Source organism: Oryzias latipes, chromosome 15, assembly GCF_053564925.1.
Source record: "Oryzias latipes strain Hd-rR chromosome 15, Olatipes_Hd-rR_3.1".
Classification (NCBI taxonomy): Eukaryota; Metazoa; Chordata; class Actinopteri; order Beloniformes; family Adrianichthyidae; genus Oryzias; species Oryzias latipes.
Genome location: NC_136251.1, coordinates 32,114,351 through 32,131,517, shown reverse-complemented (window position 1 = coordinate 32,131,517; position 17,167 = coordinate 32,114,351). Strand labels below are relative to the sequence as shown.

Genomic DNA, 17,167 nt, shown 5'->3' with positions numbered 1-17,167 from the left:
CCACTCCGTATCAACGTTTTTGATTTTGTGATTCCAAACCAAACCTGAAGGAGTTTTATGAGAATCGTTTCATTATCAGCCCACATAAACAGTCTCCAGCAGATTCTGCATCTTTGTTTTCATCTTATTTATGTCTTTACAGAAATGCAAACTAAACATCTGCAAACAGAGGAATCATTGGTTTTAAAATGGCAGAGGAGGAGGAGGTGCTGTTCTCCTGTCAACAGAGGAAGCTCTGTGACCTCCTGTTCGCTCTGAGAGCCTCACGCTTTGGCATCAGGCAGGGGGTGGAAGGACGCCGCCTTGGCCTCGCCTCAGCATCCCTTCAGCCTGTCATACCTCAGCCCCCCAGGCCCAGGGGAAAGGTCTCCCACAATTTGACCACACATGAAAGGCTCTTGATATGTTAGCATAAAAGGCTAAAATAAGAAAAGTGAGTCATGAAATCAGAATTTAAAAAAGCAAATGCCCAAACAGATACCTGAGAGTCCCTGAACCACAGCATGAAGACGGTCGAGGGAGGCGGGTCTGTCCCTAACATCCAGGACAAAACAAGGGAGATGACCCCCCCAGGGAAGAAGGCAGTGCAGCTGTCAGGAATCACTCAGATGTCTCAGTGAGAAACATTTACGCTCAGAACATCATGACGTCATAAAACATCATCTTTGCCTGTGAATTCTTACGTAAGTTTTAGTTTTATTACAAATAGTTCGTATTTTTATTTCTAAAGCTTTTTTAAGCCGCAGAGAAACTTAAAAAAATGTCATTCTAAAATGTTTGCATAAAAGTGAACAGAATGAAAACAAAGATGAAGGTCCACAGAACAGGTATGAGTTGATGAGCTGCTGATGAATGACCCCCCTCCCCCCGCGCGGGCGAACACACACCCCTGTGGAGCTGCCCATATACACACACACACACACACACACACACACACACACACACACACACACACACACACACACACACACACACACACACACACACACACACACACACACACACACACACACACCCAGCCACCGCTGGAGGAGCCTCTCTCTGCAGCGCGTCGGTGGGACGGTGAGGAGTTCATCTGTCTACCCGGAGCGGCGCGCGCAGGACGCACGCGGGGGTCTGTCTTTTGCGGGTGTCTTCTCCCTTTCAGCGCGAACTTTTTGGGCTTTTCCCGGTTGTGTATCTGTTGCGGGTTGGAAGCAGGAACTTGCGTGGATTGTGTCTGCGTTGAAAACTTTCCCCTAATGGTGGTGCGGGATGGAGTCACGCTGTGGTTTCTGTGCGGGAACAGCCGCTGCGCTGCAGCTGCTGCTGCTGCTGCTGCTGCTTGGAGGTAAGGCGCCGGTTCATCCCGGATAACCGGGAAAACACACCCGGTTTGAGCGGAAAACATGTTATAGTAACTGTGGCTGCGTGGTTTTCACTGCGGACTGCGGGTTTTTTTTGTGTTAGACACCGGAACCAGAACTTTCCGGGATGTATATTAGAGCTAAACTGGACGGAACTTTGACAAATTCATGAACATCTGAAGGAAAAAGCAGCTCAGTGCGCAGAAGTTTGCGCATGTTCAGGTGAAAGAGAAAATGACGAAAAGCTTTTCAGCAGCTGCGTGATTCGAGTGCGTGATGTTCCTCCGATGGCCCGCAGAGAGCGGTCAGTCTGTCGGACACCCCATAATATTATAATCCCATTCACAATCCCACAGCCCAACTGTCCCAACACGGTCTAAATTTAAAGAGTGCGTCACTCAGGAGGCTGGACCCCCAGAAGATCTCTGCTTTTGTTACAGATTCACAATCAGAGTTAGAAGTTGGGGCAAAAAGCTCTGAAATGCCCCATCATCATCGAGCTTCTGCTGCTTTATTTCACCTGAAGTGGGGGCTATTAAACTTCTAATCCCCCCTTTATGGGTGTAGAGCGTCTTTATGCTCTTCATAAAATAAATGCTGTGGTTTTATGATCTTTCACGAGGAAAACAAGTTCAGACTGAAGCCCCAAACATGGCTCCTCCTCTGTGGACCGAAGGTCACCGCTCCCCCCGCTGGATTTACCCAGTCAAGGCTGTGCTGGTAATTAAAGGGGTGCTGAAATCTACACCCGTCCGGCCCGGCACCGCAGCCATCACCTCCATCACCTGGCGGCTCCGAGCAACAAAAGAGCCGCGTGCGTGCCGTGCGTCCAGGCAGGCGCTGCAGGCAGGTGTGCAGCAGCTGCTGTCTCTGGGCAAACATGGCTGTTTGTTTGCAGGAGGTGCAGGGCGCACGCCAACCCGATTCCATCCTGCATGGAGCTGCTGGTTCACTGGAACAAAGATCTTCTGGGTGATGGCGTCACCGTCCTCTGAAGGACTTCTGTTCTTCCCGCCTTCAGGAGTTTACAGTTTGCTGTTTTTTATTCAAATCTATAATAGTGGCGTGTTGAAAGGATCATTTAGAAGCTTCTCTTAGTTAAAGTCCGACATGGGGACAGAAACTGCAGATGAAGTGAAGTTTCTGTCCATCACAGATTTTTGCTGTTATTTATTACAACAACACCTTACTTCGTTGGGTTTTGGATTCAACTAAAATATTGTGTTTTTGAGCGTTTTTCTATCCGGGTCTGGTGGAAATAATCTCATCTGTGGACAGATTGATCCGCCGGAGGAGCGCAGATGTTTTCACATTAAAGCATTGATCCGTTTGTCGTCCTCTCTGACCTTGTTACTGTATCTTTGACCCGGCGCTGACCTCTGACCTGAGGAACTGAAACAAAGTGCTAACACTCCTCCTTCAGCCCAGAGCACCTTCCCCTCATCCTCCTCCTCCTCACTTCAGCATCGTCGCTTTCATCAGCACTTTTTGAGGAGAACCAGACCAATAACTCTCCTTTGACACTTGCTGCTATTTGATTTAGCTCCTGATTGGATCAGACATTTTTCTGTGTAATAGATGCCGTTTCAATGTCACATCCAGCACCACTGAAAGTCTAAGTCATTATTACAACCAAACAGTGGAGGATTCAGAGCTGCTGTTGGAGCAGCTGAAGGTTTTAGATAGTAGAAGAGACATTTGATTAGAAGGTTTTGTGTGGTTACTTCCTCTCTGAGCTGCTTACAGTAAAAACATGATCAGAGCCACAGCATTGGGTTCGAAGCTTTGAGTTTTTGCAACATTTTTGGCATTTTTTGGTGCAAAAGGTGAATTTCCCTGTGGAAGCTGTGAGACTCCGCCCTTCTCCTGCACTCCAGGATGAAGATGCAAAGCGTAAACTCCAGGCTTTTGCTTCCGCTGCTGTTTCCATCGCAGACGAGGCTGCCCCCCGTACCTGTCAGAGCTCTGCGTCTCATCCTGCAGTCAGTTCAGGGTCACACTTCCCTCCCATGCACAGGAACAATCTAATTTGCTGCGGTGAAAGCACAAGGAGACATTGATTGAAATTTCTCCCTCAGGGCATTTAGCCCCCTTGTCTCACATGGGTTTTGACAAGTTATTTTCCAGTTTCCAAGCCGTGCTTACCGAGCCCGACCATCACTTACAACAGCAAATGGATCACAGAGCAAAGTCAGCTCATTCTAATGCACAATGTGCTCTTAACAGTAAAAATTAGGGTTGTGTTTCACCTGAGAGCACGGCTCATTTCTGCAGTCACAGCAACATGTTCTCCTTTTCCTTCCTTTGCTCATTTTCCATCTGTCTCTCTGGCTTCATGTTTATTTTTCCAACAAGCCTTTAGATTTAAGTAGCCCTCAAAATGGCTGTAAGATACCTGCTGCTGAACGGCTGCAACATTAGAACCTTCCAGAAGGCTGAGCCCAGCAAATGACAATGATATGGCTGCACCAAGCTGTATGGAGGTGCGTGGAGGTGCATGAAGGAGCGTGGAGGTGATGGAGGAGCGTGGAGGTGAGTGGAGGTGAGTGGAGGTGATGGAAGTGTGTGGAGGTGAGTGGAGGTGCATGAAGGAGCGTGGAGGTGATGGAGGTGTCTGGAGGTGCATGACAGCTGTGTTGATGTCTGAGCCCTCTGGACCTTCAATAACTGCTTCATGAAAGTGAACATTAAAATGACCCCCCCACACACACCACCCCTCATTGCTCACTGGCTGCTCTCGGCAGGAACGTCTGCAGGAACGTCTGCAGGATCACCTGCGTCTGTGAGGCGTCATAAATGGCGTCCAGCTGCCTTGTGCTGCTTGTGAAGCTTCTTCTGCACATTGAAGCTCCAGAACATCCATGTTGGTTTTGGAGCTTGACGATCGCTCATATGGATCTGTGCTTTCTGCAGAATCTGAAGGAAATCTTGTGGCTTAGCATCAGTTTGGACAAAGGTTTGATGCCCCCCCCACCCCCCACCCCCCAGAGGAATTTCCAAACTGCGGATTTTCTTTGGGGAAATGTTCTGTTGCTTTCTTGCTGAGCGATGAACATGGATCGTTGCATCTCAGCTCTCGTGTTCTCTCAGGGCTAATTGGATTACATGACAGGGTAATTGATCATTATGTTATGGTATGCATGGCTGTAAACTGAGTAATCTACCTGCAGCCTGACCGCCTCCTCCAAACCGGATCGTATATCTCATCATGCTGATGAAAAGTGGGATGAGTGTGTCATCATAACAGGAAATGGCCGTCCTGTTATTAGACCTCCATGTTTGGAGATTAAAATCGCTGCAGGCTTGATTTGATCAGATCCAGGTTCTGACTGCTGTGTGACAGGATGAAGCAACGGCGCATAATAACACAGGAAACCCAGACCTCCAAACATTCTGATCAATAACAGCTTTTAAGGTGGAATTGTTGTCAAATGTGCAGCTTTTTAGTTAATTGAATCTGTGGAGAAAATCCTTCTCATAACTGCCAGAGCTTTGGAGGTTTGCTGTGTTTATGTCTCCGTCGTGTCGCTGCGTGCAGTCGTTTGGTTATAGATTAGAAAATGGAGATAAGGTGGAACCGGCGGTGAAATCAGAACCGCTCTGCCCTCCGCGCAGCAGGAAAAGAGGATTCAGCCGTCAGCATTAGCCGTGTCCGTCTCATCAGTGCAAAACAATCAGCATCACTGCTGATTAGCACGGTTATTGATTAGCCTGCTGCCAGAAACACGGCCTCTCCAATGAGGTTATTAGCAGGAACTGAAAGGTCACACGTTGACCTTGAGGGAGGAGAAGCCGGGCTGGGCTGGTCTCTGCTCCATCCACAAGACTCTTCTCAATGCGGCGCATCAAACATGACCACGTCCTGTTCTTTAAGTGTGGGGGCACGGATGACTCTGCTGCATGAGCTCATAGCTGGTAAATCTTTCATCTGAAGTGCGCTTGAGGTAATTGAGTTCCTGTCTTTGTCTGGGACGATGGCGAGGGCGTTCCACCCTATCGGCTCTGACCGGTCCCAGACACTCTGGAAGTCACCTGAGACGTGGTCATGTGATGATCTTTGTTCTGGAACACCTAAAATGCAGCGAGGCGCCGTAAAAACTGCTGGGCGTGGAGAGGTGATGTGGTGGGAGCGCGTCTCCGGCCGGCAGTGCCGGATGCCTCCTGGAAACAGCGACTGAAACAAACAGCGTCTCTGTTTGCACCACGGTTTCATCTTTGCAGATGACGCCATGTTTAGACGCCGAGCTTCCGTTTTATTGGTGGACGGAGGCTGTAAAACACATGTATGATGTTTACACACTGATTGAAGAGAGGCTGCATTATCTGAGCTCTTTCTTCATATGAGCCACATCTTCTGAAAGCCCCGCCCCCACAAACAAACCTGCCCCCCCTCGCGAATCAGCCGCGCGGCTCTGTTGAATTTCTTCCTGTTTGTGCCTCAATGGGGCATCTTTAAAGAGCAGGAAGGAGAAAAATCCTCACAGACTAGAGATGCTGTTTGCTGGGTGGAGGGGGGGGCGTCCATCCAATTAATTAGTTTTGATAGAAAGTGCTCACTTTCTGCTGGCTTCTGTCCAGCTGAGAAATAGAATTCTGAATGATATCAAGAATTCCCGCTGCAGGAGGCTCAGCGACCGACGGTGGCTGGTAGCCAGAACCTTCTTCTCTAATGAGTTAACGCCCTCTGGGTTTCTCTGTGGACCTGCAGTCATCTGCTGATTCATGACTCTGCATTTTTTTATCCAGCTGAAACTCAGCTGGAAGCTTTGAAAACATTCAGATCTTCTTAAAATGACTCCTGTTGTCCATGATGGTCAGGACTGAGGTCTGGATTCTCTGATCCATGAAGACATTTCCGGCTGTTTCAGCGTGAGAATAGCTCCCTCTAGTGGCTCTAAAAGGCTCCCAGACAGGCGTTCAAGTCTGCAATAAACAGGCCGTTAACAGGCTGATGCTTTACAGCCATCCTGTCAGTCATTTATCAAACTAAATTAAAGAAAAATCAATTTCCCAAACAAATAAATTAGATTCTTTTCTTCTCCTAACTAACAATTGAGAGTTTTTATATTATTTGAAGCACTTTGAGCCTTCAAGGACGGTAGAAAAGCGTTATACAAGTATACGCCATGTATTTATTCCATCCCATTATGAAACGCTAAGAAGTAAAAATGTTGAAGTGTTTCATCCAAACGTTCCCTGATTCAGTTCTGGAAAATAAATCCTGGTAGATGGTCTGCAGCGGTGACCCGATTCCTGCAGCTGCTTCGTTTGCAGGAACACTTAATAAAAAGCTCTGCATCTCCACTGAGTACATCTCCATCCTTCAGGAAGGACGCCCACATTTTATCCATCAGCTCGACCTCCTGTCATCCAAGCCAGGCAAAATTAAATCAATGCCTGCAACCAGAGCCGAGCCTCGACTCCACCAACAGACGGAGAAAATCTAGTTTTGCCGTCTGCTAATGACATTAGTGCGTTCCCTGGATGGTCGCCCACGTCGCTGAAGAGGAGCATAACAAGGATATAATTACAGGAGGAACACATCTCAATTTTCCTGTAAAACCCGCAGCGTTCCAGCGCTTTATGGATCGCTGCTGCGCACGCACTCACACCCCTAATGACTCACCTCTCCAGCATCCTGTTTTTCAATTAAACATCTGAAGGTGACTTCAAGGAGACTGGGAAACCGCGCTATTGACCACACCAGGAAATTCATTCAAATGTGCGCATAAAGTGTCATTTGAAGCACCCAACATCTGCAGATGCTGTTTCTGCAGCTCTACACCCAGAGTGTGATCTGTGGTATTCATGATGCAGGTGTACAGACATCACGGACAGACATCACGCCTTTGCTTCCTGCCATGACAAAGCAGACTGCTTTGTGATTTTGCTGCGTTTGCGTCTCTGCAGGAGCGGCGGGGCTGTACTTCCCTCAGAAGGAATACATTGAGACGGTTTACGTGGGCCAGCCAGCGGGAACGCCGGTCCTGCAGGTGCACGCCATGCAGGACAGCGCCGCCGAGCGGCCGCATTTCTCCTTGTGCTGGGCCCGACGTCCATACTATGCCTCCTGGTTCCACATGGACGTCACTACTGGGGTGCTGTACTTGAACAGAACTCTGGAGCCAGCGGACTTCAGCTCACAATGTGAGTCCAGCCTCATTCTCAGACCCCCCCAAAGAACCCTGAACCGCTAAAGGGTCTCTGTCTGAGCTCACCTGCTCTCTGCTCTGACCCCATCAGATCCCACTTCATGGCCAGTGAAGCGCTTGTCCGTCCAAGCTGTGGTCTCCAACAGCTTCATCAAGGGCTCCCAGTGCGCAGCCAAAAGGAAAGCCCTCATCACCCTGGACTTTGTCAACGCCACCATGCCCGTGTGTGCTGAGACGGACCTGAAGGAGCTCTGCTTCCCGCACACCTACAACCCCCACATCGTGGAGAACCGCTTCCCCGGAGCTTTCCGCCAGTTCCGCCGGCTCACGCGGCTCGGCGTGTGCCCAAACCTCACCGTCTCCTACAGCGTGGAATCAGGTAAGATGCGGCGAAACAGATCCCAGAACTCGTTTTAGGAGAGCAGGTGGTCACAGGCAGCTGTTGCAGACTCTCCAGCGCCGTTTGCTGTCAGCGAGAACTCCACGGAGCTGGTGGTGACCGCCCCGCTGGACCGGGAGGAGAGCGAGCTCTACAGACTCGTGATGGTCTGCACGGTCCGGACGGAAACCCTCATCACCAGGCTGGAGACTCCGCTGGATGTTTTTGTGGACGATGAGGACGACAACGCGCCATACCTGAACGGAACCGAAACGGCAGATGTGGTCATCAGCTTCAACCGTACAAAGGTGAGTCCCGGCAGGAAGCGGCGTGGCAGGACTGAGCCATGAGGGCTGAGCTCATTTCATGACTGGGTTCTGTTGCTTTTCCAGGGAGGAACTTTTGGGTCTTTACGGGTCTTTGACAGGGATTTAACCACCATCTTTCCCAAAGACAAGAGTCACAATCGATATGTGGAGACTCTGCTGAGCAGCGACCCCTGGATAAAGGAAACGTTTGACATAAAAAGCTCCTTCAGTGAAAGAAAAACCACTCCTGCAGGCATCCGAGAGTCCGTCCACGAGTACTGTGAGGACACACGAAGCAAAAGTCTTTTTTACGCCCAAACGCTTTAGACAAATTAACTAAAGGATTTTGTCATTTCAGATCTGGTCCTGAAGAGGAACCTGCATGTTTCAGAGAACCGCAGCGTCTATATCGACTACTTTGTCAATGACACCACCTATCCGGGTCTGGAGGGAGCAGTTCTGCTGCACTTCAACGTCACCATCTTACCGGTCCAAATCAACTTCGCCAACACCACTCAGGAGTTCACGGTGTCACGCAGAGCGTCTGTTTACGCGCAGGTGAGGAGATCTGCTGTCAGAACCAAACCTCGTCACGGAGAAGACGTAACTCAGAACTTTAGGTCCATACGACAGGCTATCTGTGTTTTCTCTGCTCGATTTCTAAAAAAGAAATGAAAGAAAATCAGAGAGAAACGGTTTTGCACGGACAGACCAAGAGCAGTTCCAGACCTATTAAAAATGTTGATTTATTCTGTAGGTACATGTTGGGATTTTGACAGCTCTGCTTGAAAACTGATCCAAATGTTGTCATGTGCAAAAAGAATGACCTCTTAGAGGTTCAGTCAGTCTGACATTTCAACATTCCAGTTAGAAACAATCCTCAGAACTTCCAATGTTCCAGAATTTGGTTCCTCATGTGGGCTGTTCTTTATGAAACAGATGAAGAGACTGAAGAACTTCAATGGGCCAACAGTGACTGACTGTAAAATACCCGAAGAAGAAGAGAGTCGTCAAACGTTGCCAAAACTAAAGTATAAAGAAGCTTTTCGCCCAGTGAGCATCAGATGAGCTGCTTTGGTTCAGCAGGAAGCCAGCAGTAGATGGTGATGCGACTTCAGGTCTACCAAACATAGAAGCTCTTCTTCTGGTTTTTGTTGTTGGTTTCCCTGAGCCAACTCATCCCTGGATCCTGCTGGAGCTCATTTTCTGCTGTTCCTCTAAATAACAGCAGGTGTCGCTGTTCCGGGGAACCCCTTGTTTATCTCAGGTGTTCCTGTTAGCAGGCTCCCTCCCTCCGATGTTTCAGTTTATGGCCCCACACTGACCTGCTGTCAGGAACTTGCTGGACTGATGGAGGTTTTCCTGCTGCGTCTCTCCTCAGGTCGGCAGGATCTGTGTGGAAAATTGCCTGGAGTTCGGCGGCTTCAGAGTCACGTACTGGCTGGAGGTCCTGGATAAGAACGCATCTGCATCCTCGCTGTCCTGCCACGCCGCCATCAGCATCACGCAGGCCCCGGACGGGATGTGGGGGCTGCTGTACGTGAACGACTCTGAGCCTCTGCACAGGCCAGAGTGTCAGGACCTACGCTACGCTGTAGTGGCTCAGGAGGAATTTAAGGAGCTGGAGACCAGCACCCAGATCCAAGTCCTGCTGGACGGAGAAGGTGAGGCGGCTGTTCCCCCAAGCTCAGAACAAACACGTCTGCAGACTTCTGTGAAGTCGGATCCTCTTCTTTCATGGTTTCTGCTTTGCAGCGGAACAGGAGATTCAGGACAACCAGCAGCTCCTGTCCTGCGCTGAAAAGAGACAGCGCAGGGACTGCGAGGCTTTCCGCGGCCTGGGAGCAACAACGGGGAGGTGCCTGTGGAGGCCAGGCGCCGGGAAAGGTGCGGAACTTTTTAACAACCATTTCAAAGCAAATCAAGGCTGTTTGTGATGAAACCAGGGAAAAGGGGCTTTTCTCCGAGGTGGTGATGAAACTAAGGAAGGCCTCACATCCTGCTGGTGGATCCATCTGATCAGCGGTTTCAGTTTGGGCCGACCCAAACACAGGTGGAAGGTTTTCGTTTGGGAAGTCCTGAAAGCCACCAGCCTGTGGAAATGTTCCCATTTTGCTGTTCATCATCCTTGTGTTCTCATTCCAGGGATATCTGACCACTATTCCACCTGTTCTCCGGACCTGCGGACCTGTCCGGACGGCTTCTGTGATGCAGTGGAGAGCAAAGACGTGTCCATCTGCCCCCAGGACTGCACCAGTATGCAGCACGATCACAACACGCATGAAGGAGCACACTGCTCTCCTTCACACTTGACTCTCGTCTGCAGCCAAACCTGTGACCGGAGGCCACGAGCGAGGCTTGAGCGGAAACGGCGTCCGGGCCGGCCATGGAACCTGCTACTGCTACACCGATAAATGCTTCTGCGAGAAGGAAGACGTGGAGGGTGAGTGATGGAAAATCCCAGGGAAAGGTGAAGTAGAATAATTTCACCACCTGCTCTCCTTCAGACGTGATCTGTGATGACATGTGTAAGACCATCGTCGCCACCGCTCTGCTCCTGTCCTTCATCGTGTCCATCCTCCTGTCGTCGTACTTCCTCCACCGCTACCACAAGAACTCGCCCAAACCCCCCATAGCGTCCGCAGAGATGACTTTCCGCCGCACGCCTCAGTCTTATCCCATCAGCTTCCCCGCTAACAACATTCGCAGAGGCTCTCAGGAGTCCATCGAGACCGACACTTTCAAAATACCCGTGAGTTCTTCTGAGGCTTTTTGGAACTCTTCCCCACTTCAGCTTGAATTGTTTGATGAGTAAATGGAAAGAAAATGTCCCCACAGGAGGATCCAAAGTGGGAGTTTCCCCGTAAAAACTTGGTGCTTGGCAAGACTTTAGGGGAAGGGGAGTTTGGGAAAGTTGTCAAGGCGACAGCCTTTAGGCTGAAAGGGAAGGCCGGCTACACCACTGTGGCTGTGAAAATGCTTAAAGGTAAAACCGCCGAGTCTGCATGTGACGATGGTGTGGAGCGGACGGATCATTTCCAACTCTCCTCCACAGAGAACGCTTCTCACAGTGAGCTGCGTGACCTTCTGTCAGAATTCACTCTGCTGAAGCAGGTCAACCACCCACACGTCATCAAGATGTACGGCGCCTGCAGCCAAGACGGTGAGACCTCCTGCCGTCCCTCAGGGATCCTCCAGAATGTTCTTCACCCTTCCTGACTGCTGCTTTTCCCGCCAAAGGTCCGTTGTATCTCATCGTCGAGTACGCCAAGTACGGATCTCTTCGGAACTTCCTGCGTGAAAGCAGGAAAGTTGGCCCGAGCTTCATGGGCAGAGATGCGAACCGAAACTCCAGCTACCTGGAGAACCCGGACGACAGGGCCCTGACCATGGGAGACCTGATCTCCTTTGCATGGCAGATTTCCAGAGGGATGCAGTATCTGGCAGAAATGAAGGTAATTCAGCCGACAGGTCAGAGTTCAAGAAGTGCAGCCCAATCAAAAACGTTCAGCACCAAAATAGGAAAATCAGCTTTCTGTTCTGTACATTTTGTTGGAAGACGTTTACATTTGCGTCTTCTGTTCCAGCTGGTGCACAGAGACCTCGCAGCACGAAACGTCCTGGTGGCTGAAGGCCGGAAGATGAAGATCTCAGACTTTGGCCTGTCCAGAGACGTTTATGAGGAGGACTCGTACGTCAAGAGGAGCAAGGTGAAGAAAAGCCTTTGATGTGTTTGATGCTGTGATGATAAAAGCTCTAACCAGGTCTGTGCATGGATCAGGGCCGCATTCCCGTGAAGTGGATGGCCATAGAGTCCTTGTTTGATCACATCTACACGACTCAAAGTGACGTGTGAGTATGACGCTACACTTCTGACCTTTCTAATCAATCTTTCTTCATAACTAACACAGAAAGCTTCATGCTACCTATAAACCAGCGGTTTTAACTAAAAATAACTTTTGTAAATGTGTGGGGAGAAGTCACATTTGGCTCATAAATTTACTCACAAAGGTTTATTCCTGCCACTCAAATGACACATGGAAAGAAGATCATGTTTGCAAACTAAAACATGTCATCAGCTCTAAAATCATGGAAATAAGATTTTCCAATAAAATAGGTTTGAAAACCACAAAAAGTGACTAAAATGAACAAGGATCCAGTCATGTCAAGGAGTTCAACAGTTTACAGATATGATACACAGAATAGCCAGCATGTACATTTTCTCAGAAACTACAGACTCCATTATGAACTCAGTTTTCCTAAAAATCGTGGAATGTGATGTTCGGTCCTTCAGAACCGCCTGATGGAGGCGTTCCGCTGCGTTCCAGTGCTGACGTTCTGCTGTTCTTCTGGGGTTTAGCTGAGGAGCGTCCTTCTGCTTTAGCGCCCTGCAGCCGTGTGCAGAACCGACACGGCAGTGTCTAAACGTGTCACAGTTTAAATCGTTTCTTCTCCGTGCTTATTCAGGGAAATATCTGGGAGTTAGTGAGAGTGCTGAGTCATCCTTACACTACTGCTTTGTCCTCCTCAGAAGCAGAAGCGTAAACACTCATTTACTAAACCACTCATGAGTCACCTTTACATTTTGGTTTTTGGGTCATACAAGAAGAAGCTGCAGTGAACGTCTCGTGTTCAGAGGTTTCCTCCCAAAGCAGTTTCCTTATTTTTACATTATTTTGACAAATGTGTTGCTGTGGCGCCTCTTTAGTGGTTTGTGCACGTCTTCCAGCTGGTCCTTCGGTGTGCTGCTGTGGGAAATAGTGACACTCGGTGGGAATCCGTACCCGGGTATCGCCCCTGAACGCCTCTTTAACCTCCTGAAGACCGGCTACAGGATGGAGAGGCCGGAGAACTGCTCCGAGGAAATGTGAGCTCCACTCTTTCCGTTGGCCTCCATGTCATCAGCTCGGAGAAAACATCCCATAATACTTTAGTTACAGTTTTTACTGAGAGTGTCTTTTTTCTCCTGCAGGTACAGCCTGATGCTGCGATGCTGGAAACAAGAATCAGACAAGAGGCCGACGTTCTCAGACATCAGCAAGGAACTGGAAAAGATGATGGTGAAGAGTCGGGTATGCTGCAGAGACACACTGAGCTGAACATAAAGGGGGGGGGGGGACTTTTTCCATGGACGAAACTTGGAAAAAAAAACTTGAAAAGTTGTTCTACTTTTCCTCTGAGTTTGCTCAGATTCGCAGATGGACAGACAGATTTCTCTGGTTTCTTGATGCATCCACAAAGTCAGACTTTAAATCTGGAAAGACTAAGAACAAACACGTTTATAACAGAAAATCAGTCATTCTGTCCAAAGGATTCTGGATGAAAAGGAATCTGGATCAGAGAACTGGACTGAGTGTGACGCCGTCCAGAGAAAAGGCTTTACTCCTGGCCCCACCAAATCCAGTCCATTCAGTCGCATTTTTACGGCCCCCGCTTGTTGGAACCAGACGTCATCAGTGAGCAGGGATTGGGCCGAGTAGGTCTGATTCGTGACAAAAAGAGGAAGGGTATCCGGCGTAAAACTCTCTGCCAAACCAAGTGTGTGAAGCGGTGAAAGCTGAGTTGCCGTGGTGACCCCTGGGGGGGATATCCCAAACGGTGAACAACATCAAGAACCAATAGAATGACAGTAACAGACGTTTACTTCGGGTACTTCCTGTTTGGAACTCCAGGGGGCGGGGCCACTCAGTCCAGTTCTCATATACAGTGGTTTAACCTAAAACATATAGAACTTTTCATTTGTTCGTGACCCTGGCGTGACTGAACTTAAACCAAACACTGAAAAAGGGAATTGAACCTTTGCTCTATCTAGTGGAAACAAGAGGGTAAATAGCAATTAGAAGCAATTGTTCATTACCAAGTGGGTTATAGTCAATGATTTCACAGTTTTCAGTCTGCATCTTTCCCATATGTTAACAGGAAGCCTCTCTGAAAGCCTGCTTCTGTCCATCAGGGACGATGGGGGCATAAAGAACAGAGAACAAGGGTTTTAAAGCAGGAAGTGGGTCCAGTCGGCTCTGTGAAAGTCAAGAACCGTTTGTTCTGCAGGATGACAAATCATAAAGCCGTTTACAGAATGATGGTATATTCCTTCACAACAACACCCAAACGCTTCATGTGTTCAGAGCTGGTGTGGTTTCATTGCTGTAGTGCAGACGTCCGGTCACAGACTCGCCGGGAACGTCTCCTCCTCCTGAGCGGTTCAGAACACAGACTTAGTTCTGGAGGAGTAAAGGTGTTTACTGACAGAGTGGAGCACAGAGGCTCGTCCTGAATGTGGAGATTCAGGACAGTGGAGTCAGGCATGTCCGGATCCTGGGTTTCAGACGGTCTCACCATAAAGTCCAGCAGGATCCGGTTTGTTCTGCAGAACTTCTGCTCCCTAATCTGTCCATCGTCTGCTCTTCCCAGGATTACCTGGACCTGGCGGCGTCCACTCCCGCTGACGCCCTGCTGTACGACGACGCTCTCTCTGAAGAGGACACCCCACTAGTGGACTGTAATAACGCCCCCCTCCCTCGAACCCTCCCCTCCACATGGATTGAAAACAAGCTCTATGGTAGAATCTCCCATGCATTTACTCGCTTTTAGAGACAGGACACACAACTCAAGCTGTGATTGGCTTTCCGTAGTCCAGTGTGTGTGACTGTGATCTAGGCATGCCGTTTGTGGTTTGATGCTGACATATCTCCCATTTCCTGGTAAATGAGAGGCGCAGTGAAAAAGGGGTTTGTGTCTTGACTTTTTTCTTTACTTGGACCTGCTTCAAATGTACATGAAAGCTGACCAAAACACATAAGGTTTGTAAATATGGACCATACATAAACATAGATATACTTTTTTCCTATTTATAATCTATTCCTCCTAGCCACGCCTCATTTTACGTAACCTGTAAATAGCCTCCAGCTCCCGATCGCAGCTCCTCATTGGCTGATGGAGGAAGCGTCGTGTCACATTGGAAACAGGTCCGCTCTGACTCAGTCGTTCGTTTTGGTTTGGAGTCCAGGTTGTCTTACATGTGCAGAGTTTCTTATATGTGTCGGCATTTGATCTATTTTGACTCCATACCCTGAACATATAAACAGTAAGGCTTTTGAATGCAGCTCTCAAGTGACGCTTATTTAAATCTGTGATTTTAGCTTCACACGTTTGCGATTTCCAACCGTTAATGGAAGGCGGTCCTTCACGAAAGGATGCTTCATTGATGAGAAACTGAAACCAAAGCCCCGTTAGTTCCAGAGGCACTGCAGAGTTTGATTTGAGAGCCTTACTCCCTGCACACTGTTTACCTGTCACTGAGTGCAGAAAAATGATGTGTTCTCGTTTTTAGGCATGTCATACCCCAACTGGCCTGAGAAGAGCCTGGTACCGCTCAGCAGACATGATGCCACTAACCCAGTCTTTACAAGATATGCCAATGATAGTGTTTATGCAAACTGGATGGCTTTGCCCTCACCCCCAAAAGCTGTGGACACGCTTGATAGCTAAAGACAGCCCTGTAGAAAGATGACTAGATATTCTGTACGGCTGTACATAAAAACAATCCGATGGTAAAGTTGGTTCCCTTTTATTTCTGCTGCACGGGTATTCAGCTTTACAAAACCAAGTCTGTTCGCTGCACAAGCGCCAGGGTCAAACAGACCCGTGTGTTATGGAGCTCTCCACTGTGTTAGTCGTGACCTCACAGGTCACGTTGGCCAAACTGTATCACTGCATGACGATTGTCCCAGTTTTTCGTCGGTGTTGTTGTCCTTTAAGTGCCTGTGATGCTTCTACAAAAACCTCCTGCTGTCAGAGTGCAGCACGAAGACCAGTTCCAGTCCAGGACTGAACGGGGACACTGCACCATCACAGGCGGTAGACAGCTGCGACTGAGTCGGGACTGCTTCTGAACGTGGAAAGGTTCTACTGTAGGGGTTCCTGGAAATGTCCACAATGTTTCTCCAACAAGATGTTTCCAAGCTGCCAAACAAAAGAAGCTCCAACATGTTTTAGGAACTATCTTCTTAGTTTTGCTCTGGTATTTATGTGTATGTTTGCTGTTGTTTTTTTTACATTCAAACTTTAATCTAATAAAGCTGCTCTGTTTAAAGGATGTGAGACCGTGAGTTTGATGTTTTCAGCTCCTTTGTCCAAGTTTCCAATCACTGTCATGCTTGTGTAAGCCAAACTCTGTCACTGCTGTTCTGTTTTTTGATTGTGTTTCACTTATTAATAAACATTCAGATTTGAACCTTGTCCTTTCAACGTTTACATAAAGATATCTGTGGCACCATCGGCTCGTTAAAAAGTCTCTCTGTGTTTTATTTCTCATCTCACTAAACTATGACACATGCAGAAACGTTTGTGAAAAAAACAGATAAAATCAAGTCTAGAACTTCAAAGTTTGGTTCAAAAATAGAACAAAATTGATTCAAATTCTTTGATGTTTATTACATTTGGTGAAATCAAGATTTTAGACTTACTTCAAAGTAAGTTTGTACTAGAACTATCATTGTGATATTAGGTGTTCTAAAGTTTCAAAAATATTTTAAATCCACAAACAAAATTTTTTCATTTCCTTCAGGCTTAAACAAATGTTTGTTGTTGTGACAAAGAGGAAAAAGGACTCGAGCAGTAAGATTTAAACATTTGTATTTATGAGCTTTTCATCAGATACTTTGTGTTCCATGTTGTACTCTGACAATATACAACATTTTATAAAAAATGACATTCTTACATTTCTGAAACTTCTGTGATGAAGCCGAGGTCAGCAGTTCCCATGAGGTTCTGTGTGTTCCAGTCACATCTGATGGCTGATCATGGAAGTTTGTGGAAACATTTACTGCTTTACTTATTGAAAGTCAGTAATTTAACATGATTTCTGTTAGTGATTAAATCTGGAAGCATTAAAGGTCCAGTTCAGAGTCGGTCTAACTGTAGTTAGACTGTAAGTCATTCAAATCTAGATTTATTTTATATTTCAGAAATATGGGAAAATGT

General features: G+C 47.9%; 1 protein-coding gene across 1 annotated transcript; it reads left to right on the top strand.

Moving 5' to 3' along the window:
* Nucleotides 1-997: 997 nt before the first annotated feature.
* On the top strand, nt 998-16,475 carry ret (ret proto-oncogene receptor tyrosine kinase). The gene is made up of 20 exons (XM_004077511.5): nt 998-1,330; nt 7,257-7,493; nt 7,590-7,877; nt 7,947-8,185; nt 8,270-8,465; nt 8,544-8,743; nt 9,567-9,849; nt 9,941-10,072; nt 10,331-10,441; nt 10,512-10,628; nt 10,693-10,937; nt 11,024-11,171; nt 11,241-11,348; nt 11,426-11,640; nt 11,773-11,895; nt 11,967-12,037; nt 12,915-13,052; nt 13,158-13,257; nt 14,597-14,744; nt 15,516-16,475. The coding sequence occupies exons 1-20, from the start codon at nt 1,255-1,257 to the stop codon at nt 15,671-15,673; spliced, it is 3,333 nt and encodes a 1,110-aa protein (XP_004077559.1). The 5' UTR covers nt 998-1,254; the 3' UTR covers nt 15,674-16,475.
* The last annotated feature ends 692 nt before the right edge of the window (nt 16,476-17,167 follow it).